Raw genomic sequence first — 13,909 nt, forward strand, 5'->3', positions numbered from 1 at the left:
TCAGAGCTTATTCTGACGTCAGGGGGCTTATTTTTAAAAGGCCAAAACCCCTGATGGATAACCATCCGTGTGCGGCCACATTCTGAAGGATGTGGACTTAATCTTTGTTATCTGAGAATGCTTGAAACAGAAATAAAGAGCTCGTCTGAAATTCGCACTCAAAATATTAATTCCTCTTCCCCACAAGAGCTTTTCAGCCATTCCCAATTCTCAAGAACCCAAACGAAACAAGAAAACAAAAAACTGTAAATATGATGTGAAAATGGAACCGTTTTCTTCTTCCCTCTCCTGCATGTCTTTATTGCCACATTTCATTCTGAAAAAAAAAAAACTCTGATGTGAAAAGAGATGGTAGGCGGAGAGGCAGAGATGGGAGGGTCCCATAGATAAAAGCGAGTTATGATGACAGTTCCAGTTGTTGGGGAGAGTGGTCGACTCACAGATATTCATTATATTATTAAAAAGTAATTATATAACTATTACAAAATTAAAGAAGGTCACATATGTACCGCTGGTGAGAGCATCACACACCAAGGATTATTATTATTCCAATTCCATGTATTTGAGGTCCATTTAAAGAAAAAAATTAATAAGATGGAGATGCAGACAGTAATTCTCAGGCCTTCCAGAGTTCACCCAACTCCTTAGCCAGGGATGCCTTTATGGGCACACAAACCTGTGCACCTCGAAGGGCCCCCGCACTTTGTTTAATGTCCCGCTGTTGCAATCTTGAAATTCGTAATAGTCTCTGAGCAAGAAGTCCTGTGTTCATTTTGCACTAGACCCCACAAATGATGTAGACAGTCTTGTCCCTAGGTTTCTAGATAGTAAATTTACCTACAGTTCCCCCAAATTGTGTGCCCACCCTACCTTGATATATTTAAAATTTGCTACTTCTTACCCAACAGTTGTTATTACAGGGGAGCACTCTGAAGCTGTCTTATTTCCTGTTATCCAAATCAGTGCTGCCCGGGCTACACAGGGACCTGCAGTTATCTGCTGTGCTTAAAAGTCTGCTTCTGAGATCAAAAACTTTAAATAGAGCCCACTGGATAGTCTGCCCCTCAAAGACAAGGGCACTGCAGTCTGAATCTCCAATCATCTCAACGACTGGATCATGCAGATCCGTGCTTTAATATTTGTTCAGTTTCAACTACACCCATAACCAAAAGAAGACAATGTCTCCACCGTTCTCTGTGGTGGGAAGAACTCACACAAAAATTTGGGGAAATCCTCATTTTCCAGGATTACCAGCTGAAAAAACATAATGTGGGCAAGTGTTCTGTGTTCCTGAAATACCCTAGAGCGATCAGGTAGAGAAAGGCATTTCAAGTGCAAATATAACTCGATTGCCACATGGTGCAGAATCTTTCCACCCCTAGACTCCAAAAACCCAATCAGACAAGCGGCCGTAATCTGACTCCCAGCTCACTGGGAGCCGCGGGGCTGGCAATGAGGGCGGCACTCTGGCCAGGAGAGGCATGAGTGACAGACCCGCAGCAAGGCGGTGGGGGTAAGTCCTTCTCTGCCGTAAGGGAACAATGCTCAGGGCCAGAAGATGAAACTCTGACTCTTTTAGTACAGATGTGTGTGCCTTGTCAGGCAGAATCTAGGAGGAAACCACAGGGCAGGTGCATGGTTCTTTCAGGGCTGAGTACTGGGCGTACTCATCAGAGAGGCAGAGGGAGGGCAGAAGAAAAGGGATGCTTTGTGGCAAAACCCTCCGTGCGCTGGAGACCCGCGAAAGCACCAGAAAATCCCCCTGCGGAGGTCAGTCTAAGCTGTCGTATTTTTTTTTGTCAGAAAAATTACTTACCCAGGGGCTCAGGAGTGAATCCGGTTGGGGGTTCAGCTGGAAAGTAATGTGTCCGGCCCAGTACAACCCGGTCACATCAACAAACCCCCTTTGTTCTGGGGCGAAAGAAGCAAAACAAATGGTGTTGATCCATTTCCAGGAGCGTGAACCCTGAGGGAACGCTGATGAGAGGCAGAAAGAGGGGCCGTGGGAGACGCTGGGGCCAGAGGGACACATATGCCGCCGGAGGACCTTGGGGTTCGCGGCCGCCTGAGGCTCACTCTGCCCTGCAAAGAGATCAGATTTCATGGGTTTTCAAAGAAGGCTAAATGCACACCTAAGGACTATATTTATCTGTTTGGGAATTTGGGGGCTCTGTTTTTTGGTTTTTGTTTTGTTTTTAATTTTTCTGGCTGGTGAAAGTTTGAACCTGAAAAGAGCAACTGCGTTTCTTAGACAGGGTCTCGCAGAGGGAGACAAGCACAGAGAATGAGCAGGGCGGGGAGGGGGCTGTCCCCAGGGCCCACCCACCTGGCTTCCTTAGCTTCCTGCTCTGTCCTCTTCCTTCTTCCCACTAAGGCTGGCCACGGAAGACCAGCACCTGACATAACACCTTGCCCTTTGCCGTCCCGGCTAAGCCGCGGGCTGCTGGTGAATTCAGAAGCCACCCTCGAACTTCTTTTCCAATTTGTGAGTTCGAGGTTCTCCCCCATTGGGGAGACTTTTCACCTCTCTCCCAGGGCACCCTCCCTGCCCTGTTCCGAGGGCTGTTTTTGTCTCTTTCCTTATTCTTCCTCTAGGGAGTGTGATGGCATTGTCTTCCCCGCTGGGGTTTTTCCTGATTACGTGATTCACTTAGAGGAGTTCACTTGGGCACTGGACGCTTGGGACAGGGCTGGCTGCTCCCTTCTACAGACACCTGGGCTTGGGCGGAAGGTGGGTTTCTCTCTCCAACTCTGAAGCAAAGCCCCGTATTAAACCAGGGGCTGAGCTGAGATCCTAAAGGCCAAGGCAGACGTCCCCTGGCCCTTGTTGGCACAGCGTTTCCCCACCGCCCAGCCAGACCTGGGCTCCTGGGGACACTGAGCGATGGGAGAAGGGAGGGCCCACTCTCAGCACTGTTCAAGGGGAAAGCTGCCGTCGTGCCCATCTGTTAAAATACTTGGCTTTCTTGACTAACCCTTTTCACAGTCCTTTGGGATGAGAGTCTCTGCTAAATGCTGTCCACACTCCTTTGCTCCCATGTCTGTCACAGGCTTAGGAAAAGGGCAAATGTCTCAACTAATGGGGGAACGGGGGTCGTTGCCCCCCGCCCCCACCAAAGAGAATCTTAGCCATTTCTTGACAGAATGAGCTGCTGGCATTAATATCTTCAAACTCCATCCCTTCTCAGCAATAAAGATCCAGGACATTAAGAGGAAAGTAGACGGGAGGGAGAAAGGGTCACCGTCCCAAAGGCTGCGTGGCTGCTCCCCACCCCACCCTCACCCCCTCCCCCAACCCCGACACACACAAGCACACGCACACACACACACACACACACACCCGCCCCAGGAAGAGGCACAAGAAGAAGAGAAGGCCATGAAGAAGACAGTAGAGAGAAACAGCTGTCCAGAGCCTTCTGTTTTGAGGACCACGGTCTCCCAGGCCACACCCCCTTGCACGCGGCCTCCCGCAGCTCTGCCCAAGTCGCTGTCACCCACAGTTGGCAGGCAGCGTGCCTGGGCGCTGCTGACACACACTGGCCGCCAGGATCCCTTTGGGAAGTTTTATCAGGGGTGGAGTCTCAGGCCCAGGAAGGGATGGTCCCTGAACTCTGCAAATGCACCGCGGGGCCTGGATGCACTTTCCCGGGCGAGCTGCCGGGCGCCTGGGACACTGGCGGGCTGGCGGGGCCGCTGCATCTGTGCCCCTGGCGCTGCCCGGAGCCTAGCACGGTCCGGGGTGGCCGCTCCCGCCCTCGGGGAGGCGCCCCGGACTCACCCCGGGGCCTGCGTCCCCGCGCCGCCCCCGGACCCGGGCGTGCCGGGCTCCCAGACTCCACCCGCTGGCGGGGGAGAGGGCGGCGGCGTCCCTGTCCGGGTCCCCGGGGCCCAGCTCCTGCCCTGCCAGCCGCCCAGTTCCCTTCCAGCCAAACGAATTTACCTTCTCGAAAGACAGACTTGCAGCTTTCCTGGCTTCCTAGCAGGCCTCCCCTTCAGCCAGAGTCTACAAATCCATTTTCAGAATGCCGTCTGAACAGTAAAGTACAAAACTGGGAAAGACCCCCCCTTTTTTATGGCTGTAAATTCCAAATACAAATGACCTGTAAAAAGTACATTGAAACTTCAAAACTCGATCTGAGGGAATTAACTACAAGATAAACCTATTTTAGTCTTAATTCTTTAAGGAACTCGACTTAAGCATTTTCCTTTCTAGGGACAATTCAGATGATTTTCCAGTGAAACTGGATGGTCTTTGGACATTAAACCAAAGGAGGTTAGAATAACTATCTCTTGACTATTAATTAAGGAGATAATTAACTAAGGAGATTTTCCAGAAACACTCTTTCCTGGTATGCAAAAAACCTTTGAGGGGGGTGGGCTCCCCACAGTAGGGCAAGTCTGCAGGCCGGGCCATCTTCACCAAAATTCACAAACCCTGGTTTAGTAGCTTCTGAGGCCAATTTGTTTTCCTTTTCAGTAAGTGTGGACCTCTGTGTAGAAGAGAGAGTATCATGGTGGCCTTCAAAGGGGTCTGGACTCAAGCTTTCTGGAAGGCAGTCACGGCGGAATTTCTGGCTATGCTCATTTTTGTCCTCCTCGGCCTGGGATCCACCATCAACTGGGGTGGAGCAGAAAAGCCCTTACCCGTCGACATGGTTCTTATCTCCCTTTGCTTTGGACTCAGCATCGCCACTATGGTCCAGTGCTTTGGCCACATCAGTGGGGGCCACATCAACCCAGCTGTGACGGTGGCCATGGTGTGCACCAGGAAGATTAGCATCGCCAAGTCCGTCTTCTACATCGCAGCCCAGTGCCTGGGCGCCATCATTGGAGCTGGGATCCTCTACCTGGTCACGCCTCCCAGCGTGGTGGGGGGCTTGGGGGTCACCACGGTACCATCTTTAGCTCTCATTTTCAAACTAGAACTCCAGGCTCTTTATAGACTGCTATATGACACCCTAGAGGCCTAAGAGACCTTCCTAAAAGTTGCTAATTTATTCCCAGGGACCGTCTGATTCTTGATGGGGTGAAAACTGATACTGGCCACACTGCATCTATCATATGAAATCATGATTTGCTGTTGAATGACTTGAATATCACTGAGTCTGGGTAGCACAAAAATTGTGCTGTTTTTTTCCTCTCTCTCTCCATCCCAATGACTACACCGACTACATATTTAGCTTAAGGCGTTTTTTATTACAATTATTTGTTGGTTCACTAGCAGAAAGAACCATTTTTGTTTCTTGTCATGGGCATGAGGTTTAAAATGGTCTACATTCGGGGTAAACACTCAAAAAAATAAATTGGCACTTGATCCTAGTATTGTTCTTAGCTGATTAGGAATGTCATTGGTTAGCTCGGCACCAGCGTTGATTAAAAAAACTACACACAGTTTAAATTTTAATTGAAATATATATTAATTAATTTAAATCTAATTAATGGATTTAATCATTGCCTTATAAAATTACAAAACTCTCAAGAAACTCTTTTATAAGTTAAGTGCAGCAGTGGCACATTTTCCTTCCTTTGTAGAAAAGGATATTCAGCACAAAGTCCCGCTTGGTCATTGTGAGAATAATTAATTATCTTGTGATGGCCCAAGATGAGTAGAAACTTATTTCTTTTTTTGAGGGGGGGAAGTATCTCAACTAAGGGTGGGACAGAACACTCAAATTAATCATCAGTTTTTACAGAGATAAAATATATCTTTCACAATGATATGTTATCGTAGAAAATGTTCTCTCGCTTTAATTCAGTTGGAATATTTTTCTCTTTCCAGGTTCATGGAAATCTTAGTGCTGGTCACGGTCTCCTGGTGGAGTTGATAATCACATTTCAGTTGGTGTTTACAATTTTTGCCAGCTGTGATTCCAAACGGACCGATGTCACAGGGTCGATAGCTTTAGCAATTGGAATTTCTGTTGCAATTGGACATTTATTTGCAGTAAGTCTCCCAGTCCATTTAAATAATTGATCCATGTCGTTTATCCTCCCCGTTGAGCTGGCCTGAAGATGTTGTGTTTCCCAGCTGTAGTTCTTTAGTATCCAGCCACGTCTGTCCATTTTAGGTGATCATTTTGCTAACTCTGTGATGAGAATGTTGATATGGCTGGGCTATCATCTGGACAGTTCCCGTAACTGACTTGGCAAATGGCAGCAAAGTGCAATGAAGGATACCTGTTAGGAGCCCTGTGTCAGCAACGTCTGAAGTTCTGTTCTTTTTCCCTGTAGATCAATTACACTGGGGCCAGCATGAACCCTGCCCGATCCTTTGGACCTGCAGTCATCATGGGAAATTGGGAAAACCACTGGGTAACCTTTCTGTTCGTTGTTCCTGTTTTCCTCTCATTGAGCTCTTTTTTCCTCAGTATTTTGCTCACTAGTTTCTCTTCCTCCCAACTTTGACCACCCGCCCCCTTTACATCTTATTATGTCTTTCATAAAGACTAGCACAGATCTGCTGCAAAATGTCTCATCTTATATCTGTTCTGGGCCTTCAATGATCGTCCTTTTTTTTTTAAGCATTGCTTTGGGCGCTGTATCTGCCAGACTTCGGCAGAATATATTATACATGGAGGTTGCCTATCTGAAACAAGTTAAAATCAAGGTGGGGGGGTGAATATGGTGTTTAAATAATTGAAAGTAAATCCTTCCCAGCAATAACAAAAAATGTACTTGCAAGAAAAAAAAAAAAAGAAAAAGAAAGAGAAATGCTTAAAAGCACTGCCCTTAGCAAAAATATTTACCTTTTCTGTTTACAGAAGCATGAATCCAATTAATAGTATACGAGTTGGAAGCATTTGAACTGCAGATGGTGAGGAATAAATGGTGCAAATGCTTATGCTATTATGACCATAACCACGGCTAGAAAGATAAATGACTTTCAGAAAAAGACACACTTCTCAGCCTCATGCCTAACCTACTTATTAATGTGGTGGCAACACTTCCAGAGAGCTGGGGTATCCGTTTTTAAATACCACAATCAATCTTGTTTCAATTGTTTCTTACCAGAAAGAAATTTAAATCTTTTAAATGAATAATGTGGCAGTGTTGAAGGTCTATTACACACTAACTTACAATAACCAATAAACATGAGACGTATGTCAGCTTCAAATGGGGCTAACTTTTATTTTCATTTACACGTTATGAATCCTATTTTACACCTTTCATTTTTAATTCATGAATGTAAGTATATGTCACTTCTGTTTTTTTAATTTATTTTTTATTGAAGTATACTTGATTTACAATTTGTGTTAGTTTCAAATGTACAGCAAAGTGATTCAGTTACTTTTTTCAACTTTATCCTCTTGTTCAAAGTATTCTTTTTTATTTTATTTTATTTTATTTTATTTTATTTTATTTTATTTTATTTTATTTTGTATAGAGGAGGAAATAACTAGGATTATTTATTTATTTACTTTAGCAGAGATACTGCGGATTGACCCCAGGACCCATGCATGCTAAGCATGTGCCCTCCCACTGAGCTATACCTTCCCCCTGATTACACATATATATTCTTTTTCAGATTCTTTTCCATTATGGGTGTCACTTTTGTTTTAATCTCATGTATGCAGTGGTTATTGGCACAGTGACACTCACACAACCACGATTACCTTGCACCACTGCTATGTGCATTTGCTCCTAAGAAAAGTGTCCCAAGTTCTTACCAGTAGTCTAGCCCATCAAATAACAGCATGCGAGTCAATGATCAAAAGCAAGATTTGGGACCCAGCCATGCAGACACTTAGTCAGCCATACTATCTGTGAGATTGGTCATTTTGCCACTGACATTTCCATTTATGTCTCCAGAGATTTGCCACGTTAACGGGAGCGGAAATTTTTAATGGAAAGACAGTATGTAGATCTTCTGACGAAAGTACAACTTTTAGTTCAGTTTATACATTCAAACAGCATTTGTAATTTAAATTAAATTTAAACAGTTTTATAAATTAAATTTGGAAAATGACAACTTTTAATCCATGAGGACTTTAAAATGTGGATGAAAACATGTTTTTATCAATTATTTGTTAGTTATAGGAAATGGGTTAAAATTTAAATAGTAAGAAAATTCTTAGCTTGTTGGTTGAATCAAAGGTTCCCCTTGTTGCTACTTTATCGGGAAATGAACGTCCATTTTGCAGCAGTGGTTGTGTGAAATTAGCAACTAACTTAAAGTCTGTCTGTAGATAGTTCCACAGACTAGAAATAACAACAAAACGTTAATGGTGAATTTTGTGTGTAGTGTAGTAACATTTTTTAGCTTCCCTCTTTATACTTTTCTGGACTTTATTTTTAATCAATAAATCTTCTTTACTTTTATAAATTTTAAAAGTTACTTTACAGGGCAGTATGACTTTGGGAATAGCAACTTGAAATTGAGATGTGTTTTTGAGAGCATGCAGTGAGATGTCTTGGCCACAGGTGTTTTGGGGGAAGTGTCGGAATTGTTCAGCAGTCCTCTTTCTCCCGTGTGGGATTTGTAGTTGGTTGAATAGAATATACCTAATGAGATCTTACCAAAGGAACAGAGGGCAAAGACATTTAGAGGAGGGCTCTCGTTTCTCCTTTGAAAGGGCACAGAGAAGGTAAACTCTCGCACGTTTCTTTCATGTTCAAGATAAGGCACTTGGTTCTCGCAGCCACTCTGTCAACAGGTTCCCTGTTAAGTATATGTGTTCAGCTTCAGCTTAAAGTTTGACTTTTCTTTAGATTTTGCAATGAGGATGCTAAGTGAGCTTAATTTCCAGAGAGTATTTTAAGCCAGAAGCATTCATCTTTTTTTTTTTTTTTGAAATAAGAGAAGTGTAATGTAGCAGAAAACTGTAACAGTTCAAAAGAGAGATTTGAAATCCCACCTCAATCGCTTGCTAAGCATGAAATCTTAAGCAAGTTTTCTTTCAATTTAAAAAAAAATTTATTGAAATATAGTCAGTTACAATGTGTCAATTTCTGGTGAACAGCACCATGTCTCAGTCATGCATATATATACATATATTCATTTTCACATTCTTTTTCATTAAAGGTTATTACAAGATTTTGAATATAGTTTCCTGTGTCTTAAGAAAGTTTCTTACCCTCTCAGAGTGTCAGTTGTCTTACCCATCAGATGGAATAATAATAGTATCTACATCGAAGGTCGTTGTTAGAATTAAATGAGTTCAGACAAGAAAAGCCCTGAGTGGAGCCAGCTCAGAGAGCATGATCCAGAAACAGGGTTTCTGTTCCTGAAGTTTATCTGTTGAATGAATGGCTAGGATCCCACAGCCAACATGTGCTCTGAAGCAAATGTTGAAATGTATCCAAACTCAAAACTGAGTTTATTCTAGACGTTTAAGTGATACGATAAAAAACTTCTTGTTATTGACTTAAAGCCCTTAGAATGGCTCATCCTCAGCGAGCCATCACCCGTAAACTCAGAACAGATTTTTCCACCAACTCATCAGTGTAAGAACCATGAGGATGAAGTAGCTCTGCAAAATTAATGGACAAACTATGAGGTTTTTCTCTTAAAGCAAATCACCAAATTTTAGAGAGAAAAGCATGTAACAGAAGGAAGATGACCTATAGCTAGCCTCATCACAGACATCTTTAAATTGTCTAGGAAACATAGAATGGAACAGGTTACTAATGAAATTAGAACTCTTAAGTACTTTACCAGTATTATTTGAATTTAGTCCTGACAACCCATGAGGTATGTATTACCATAATCCCTATTTTGCAGATGAGAAAATCAAGGTTTAGGAGGTGAAGTTACAGACGTAAGCAGTCACAAGGTTACTGAGTGGTGGAGCTGGGATTCCACTTGTCATGCTGTCCTGAATAATTAAAGCCCAAAATGATACAATCTGTACTAGGATTGTGATTCTACAGAAAACCAATGTAAGATGGCAATATTAAGAAAATACGTACTCTCCAGAATTTTTTTTTCTATTTTAGTTGAAGACATCTTAGTGTCTTCTTAACTTAAAATACAGCCAAAGAGGGCCTATCTTTGCTTTAAGGATTATTAGAAAATGGAAAGAACATAATTACTGAAAGCAGGAAAAGAGAAGAAGAAACAGTCATTTTTTATTTTCTGTTCAAATGTTATGTAGTAACACATGGATCTCGGATACAGATTTAATTTTCTTATTTTCTTTCCAATTCTCCTTTTTCTCATGCATGACACATTTGCTCTCAATTTAAACCAGCTAAGTTCTATATCTGCGTATTGTTCAAAGAAATAGTTTTACTCCACTTACACTCTAAAACTCTTCCATGCTTTCCCCAGATATATTGGGTTGGACCAATAATAGGAGCTGTCCTCGCGGGTGGCCTTTATGAGTATGTCTTCTGTCCAGATGTTGAACTCAAACGTTGTTTTAAAGAAGCCTTCGGCAAAGCTGCCCAGCAAACAAAAGGGAGCTACATGGAGGTGGAGGATAACAGGAGTCAGGTAGAGACCGACGACCTGATTCTGAAACCCGGAGTGGTGCACGTGATCGACACTGACCGGGGTGAGGAGAAGAAGGGGAAAGAGCCATCTGGAGAGGTGTTGTCTTCAGTATGACTAGAGGACGGCGCTGAAAGCAGACAAGAACCCTTAGAACTGTCCTCAGATTTCCTTCCACCCATTAAGGAAACAGATCTGCTATAAACTAGACGTGTACAGGTTTGTCATTTCATGTCATATTACTTAATCTAGACAGTGCATATTTCGTTATTTACCAAGGAGGAATGGAAGAAACCTATCGTGAATTTCAAATCTAAAAAAAAAAATCTTTTGAAAAATATCCCCAAAGCAAATGTCTGTCTAGCTTATGTATCTGCCATTCATTCACAATCAATTTAAAATGTGTACCACGATTTTGTTAAGCCTTGCCTGACAAAGCTTACAGACATACCTATCAACTTACTCCTTCGCCACCATGAAACTGGTATTGTCAATCCTCACCTGAGTAGTTATTCTGTTAAATCAAGTTTATCAGTGGCAAAATGTAGCATGTCACAGAGTTATGCACATTCAAGAGAGAAAATAGAACAAACCCTTTTGCAGACAATCCCTATTTATAAACTACCTCGGCAAAAGAATATTAGTAAGAGTCAATGCTAATGAATTGTTTTCATTTATATCTTAAATGCCCAAATTTCAACCTCAACTCCAATTTATAATATTCCTTCCTCCTCCTCAATGTCCAAGGTAATATGGAACTAAAGCCCAGAAAATTTGAAGAATGTTCAGAAACCCTATATATGTTCCACCCTAAAAAAATCCAAGTTATAAGGCATCTATTGAGGTTCAGGACAAAAGACTTGTAAGATCATATGGGGGGTGGGTGGAAATTTACCATCATACAAAAATCACTAAGAGAAAGGGAATCCACATAATGGTTTCAAATAGTTGATCTGTTTTCAGTGCACATCCTCAGATACACTACACGAGGTTAACAATCTAAGCTTTTAACTACTTAACCATTTTGCTAATTTTTTTTAATTTATTGGCAAAACTGGGGGGTTTGTTTGTTTGTAACTTTGGTTATCTATATTTAAACATTAGCCGAGACCTACTTTTGATAACAAGAACGTGACTAGTTGAGTGCTGACTTTTTGTTAATCATTAAGCTCTGCTCATTCTAGAAGGCATGAATTGGTCCCACCAGTCCCGATCACTGCTCCTGTCCCACTTCTCATGACGTTTCTTGATAATCTGCATTGTGCGCGTAATGATATTTTAATGAATTAAAATGCACGAGAGACAAAGACTGACGTGGTTGCAAAGTAAAACGGTGGGGACTTCAAAACTCTGTATTCAAAGCTGACTAGGTGACCAGTCTTTCATTTGTAGTAGATAGTACATGTAACCCAGCCCATTTTTTTAAGTCTTTTATTACTGGCTCATTTATTTGTCAAAATAGCTTGTTTTTTCCCTCTACTGCTTTGCCTTATGTCAGTAAAATGATCTCTGGAAACCCCAGTTTCTACCATCTTAACTGTCTAGTCTAGCCTCTATCTTAGACAAAGAGCAGCAAAAGTCAATTCCACTGAACAAAAGCTAATAGGAAAGCGAAAACCTATCACTGCACAGAGTGGCTTGTAAATAGCTGATAATCAAGGGCTTTCTTCTCCCATGCACAGTTCCAACTGTGCACCACCTTTTAGTGCTAATGGCAGTTGTGTGTCTGTGGCAGTGAGATAATGGACCACTATTAAATTTGATTCTCTTCGGTGCTAGGAAAGTAATGCATGAGGTTCCCAGAGAGACATACGCCAGGGTAGCGCCTGGGAGTCCCACTGGCATCTTTTTGGCAGGTGCCTAAATCCCAGGCCCCTTTTGCAGCGAGGGGGCCGACCACAACCTCCACCACTGAGGCCCCTTGCTTCTTGTTGGGGGCAGAATCTGTAGGATCTACGGTGCATTTCTAAGGATGATTTATGCCCATCTTTTCAGATGTTTGCAGTGTACCACTAAAGGCTTAAAACCGGGGGTGGTTCGGCTCAAAGGATAATACTATCAACCATCGGCCAATAGTCAATTCAAAAATCGGTTAGTAAGGGAAAAATGAAACAGGTTTTCCGAATACACTTACCATTTTACTGGCCCATGATCGTTTTTATCCAGCCATATGGTTTACTTCCTATACACTCACTTTTACACCCTCTTCCAGTTAGAGCATTCACTAAGTTAGTGCTGGAAAAAAACAACTCATAAATGATGTTTTTATTGTTTTCCATCAACGAACAGAGTACCTGGCACATAGTAGGTATTCTAAAACAAGTGTGTTAGTTAAGAAAAATACATGTAAATTTCATATGTGATTTAAGAATATAAATAATTTTCTTTTAATCTTTATTTTGCTCAACGTTCAATAAAAGCAGGATTTCAAGGACTACTAAGGGAAGGCAATATAAATGTAAAAACTATAAAATATATTTTTGCATTCTACTATTTTAGGGGCATGCAGCAAATGAAAGCTTTTGCACTTTTCTTTTCCCACATAAGAGACAACATATTTTTGTATTTCACTCAAGGCTCTGCTAGTAAAAAGTAATGAAATTGTACCTTTCTAATGACATCTCTGCAGCAGGGGTCTACTGCCTGGTGGATGGCACCAAATTATCCAAGTGTGTTAGGAGACTGGGGCTTTTTCCTTTAATCCTGTCTTATTAATGAAATGCATCGCGCTGCTCCCAGGAGAGCGCTGCTGACAGATATACAGAAAAGAGATCAGAGAGAAAAACTGGAGGGACATAAATGAATTATAGCCAGCCAGGAAACGGTGCCAACCATCTCTTCCCTAAGGAAAAGTACAAGCACCCCCAAACTGTAAGGTGGTCCCCAATCTGCAGAACTGTAGAGTTGGGCAAAGGAGTACAAAGGGTGAGGAGTCATTTTTTAAGTTTTCGGGGCTTTCTTAAAATTTGGGGACCCAGAATTTGAATGTATGTTTTCATTTTATAGGAGATGATAATTTCTTCAAGAAATCCTAAACTTTTCCACTGGAAGGAAGTATTTTCTGGTATCTAAATAGTTACTTAAATGTAGGATTCCTGCGCTTTGTTGCTGCCATTTGATGTTTGGCATAAATTTTGATACTTTCTTTCTTTCGTCTGACCCTTTCCCTAATGCCGTTGGTAGGTGCTGGCTTAAGCTGCAGCTCAGTCTTGAAAATTTTACAAGGAGATTAGAAATATTTCAATAACACATATGATGGAATTAAGCTATCTGATTTTTAGCAGTGTGGACCGATTTCAAATAGCACAAATTTTAGGCCGTGAAGCCAGGCAACTCACTTACTGGTTTAAACTCGATAATGAACCAGAAAATTCCAAAATAGAACAGCAGATTCAAATGCTGACATCAATCCCAGAGAAGCTCTTTGTTGCTTTTTGTTGACACTGTTCCCGTACGTGATGGACATTTGACAGAGAA

General features: G+C 42.1%; 1 protein-coding gene across 3 annotated transcripts; it reads left to right on the plus strand.

The window, feature by feature from the left end:
• The first annotated feature begins 1,373 nt into the window (after positions 1-1,373).
• AQP4 (aquaporin 4) lies at positions 1,374-11,067 on the plus strand. 3 transcript variants are annotated; one of them, XM_010977162.3, is made up of 5 exons: positions 1,374-1,513; positions 4,478-4,892; positions 5,780-5,944; positions 6,232-6,312; positions 10,271-11,067. In XM_010977162.3, exons 1-5 carry the CDS (start codon positions 1,482-1,484, stop codon positions 10,547-10,549), a joined length of 972 nt encoding a protein of 323 aa, XP_010975464.1. In that variant the 5' UTR covers positions 1,374-1,481; the 3' UTR covers positions 10,550-11,067. The 3 variants fall into 3 exon arrangements, with proteins under 3 accessions (XP_010975464.1, XP_010975471.1, XP_031294888.1); XM_010977169.3 differs by lacking the exon at positions 1,374-1,513 and adding an exon at positions 1,526-1,770; XM_031439028.2 differs by lacking the exon at positions 1,374-1,513 and adding an exon at positions 2,624-2,731.
• The last annotated feature ends 2,842 nt before the right edge of the window (positions 11,068-13,909 follow it).

Source organism: Camelus dromedarius, chromosome 32 (genome assembly GCF_036321535.1).
Source record: "Camelus dromedarius isolate mCamDro1 chromosome 32, mCamDro1.pat, whole genome shotgun sequence".
Lineage (NCBI taxonomy): Eukaryota > Metazoa > Chordata > Mammalia > Artiodactyla > Camelidae > Camelus > Camelus dromedarius.

Excerpts from the sequence above, each read along its gene's own strand:
- AQP4 (XM_010977162.3), top strand. The coding sequence starts at position 1,482 with ATGAGTGACAGACCCGCAGCAAGGCGGTGGGG. Across the intron at positions 4,893-5,779 it reads GGGGCTTGGGGGTCACCACG|GTTCATGGAAATCTTAGTGC; the intron begins GTACCATCTTTA and ends TTCTCTTTCCAG. Across the intron at positions 6,313-10,270 it reads GAAATTGGGAAAACCACTGG|ATATATTGGGTTGGACCAAT; the intron begins GTAACCTTTCTG and ends TGCTTTCCCCAG.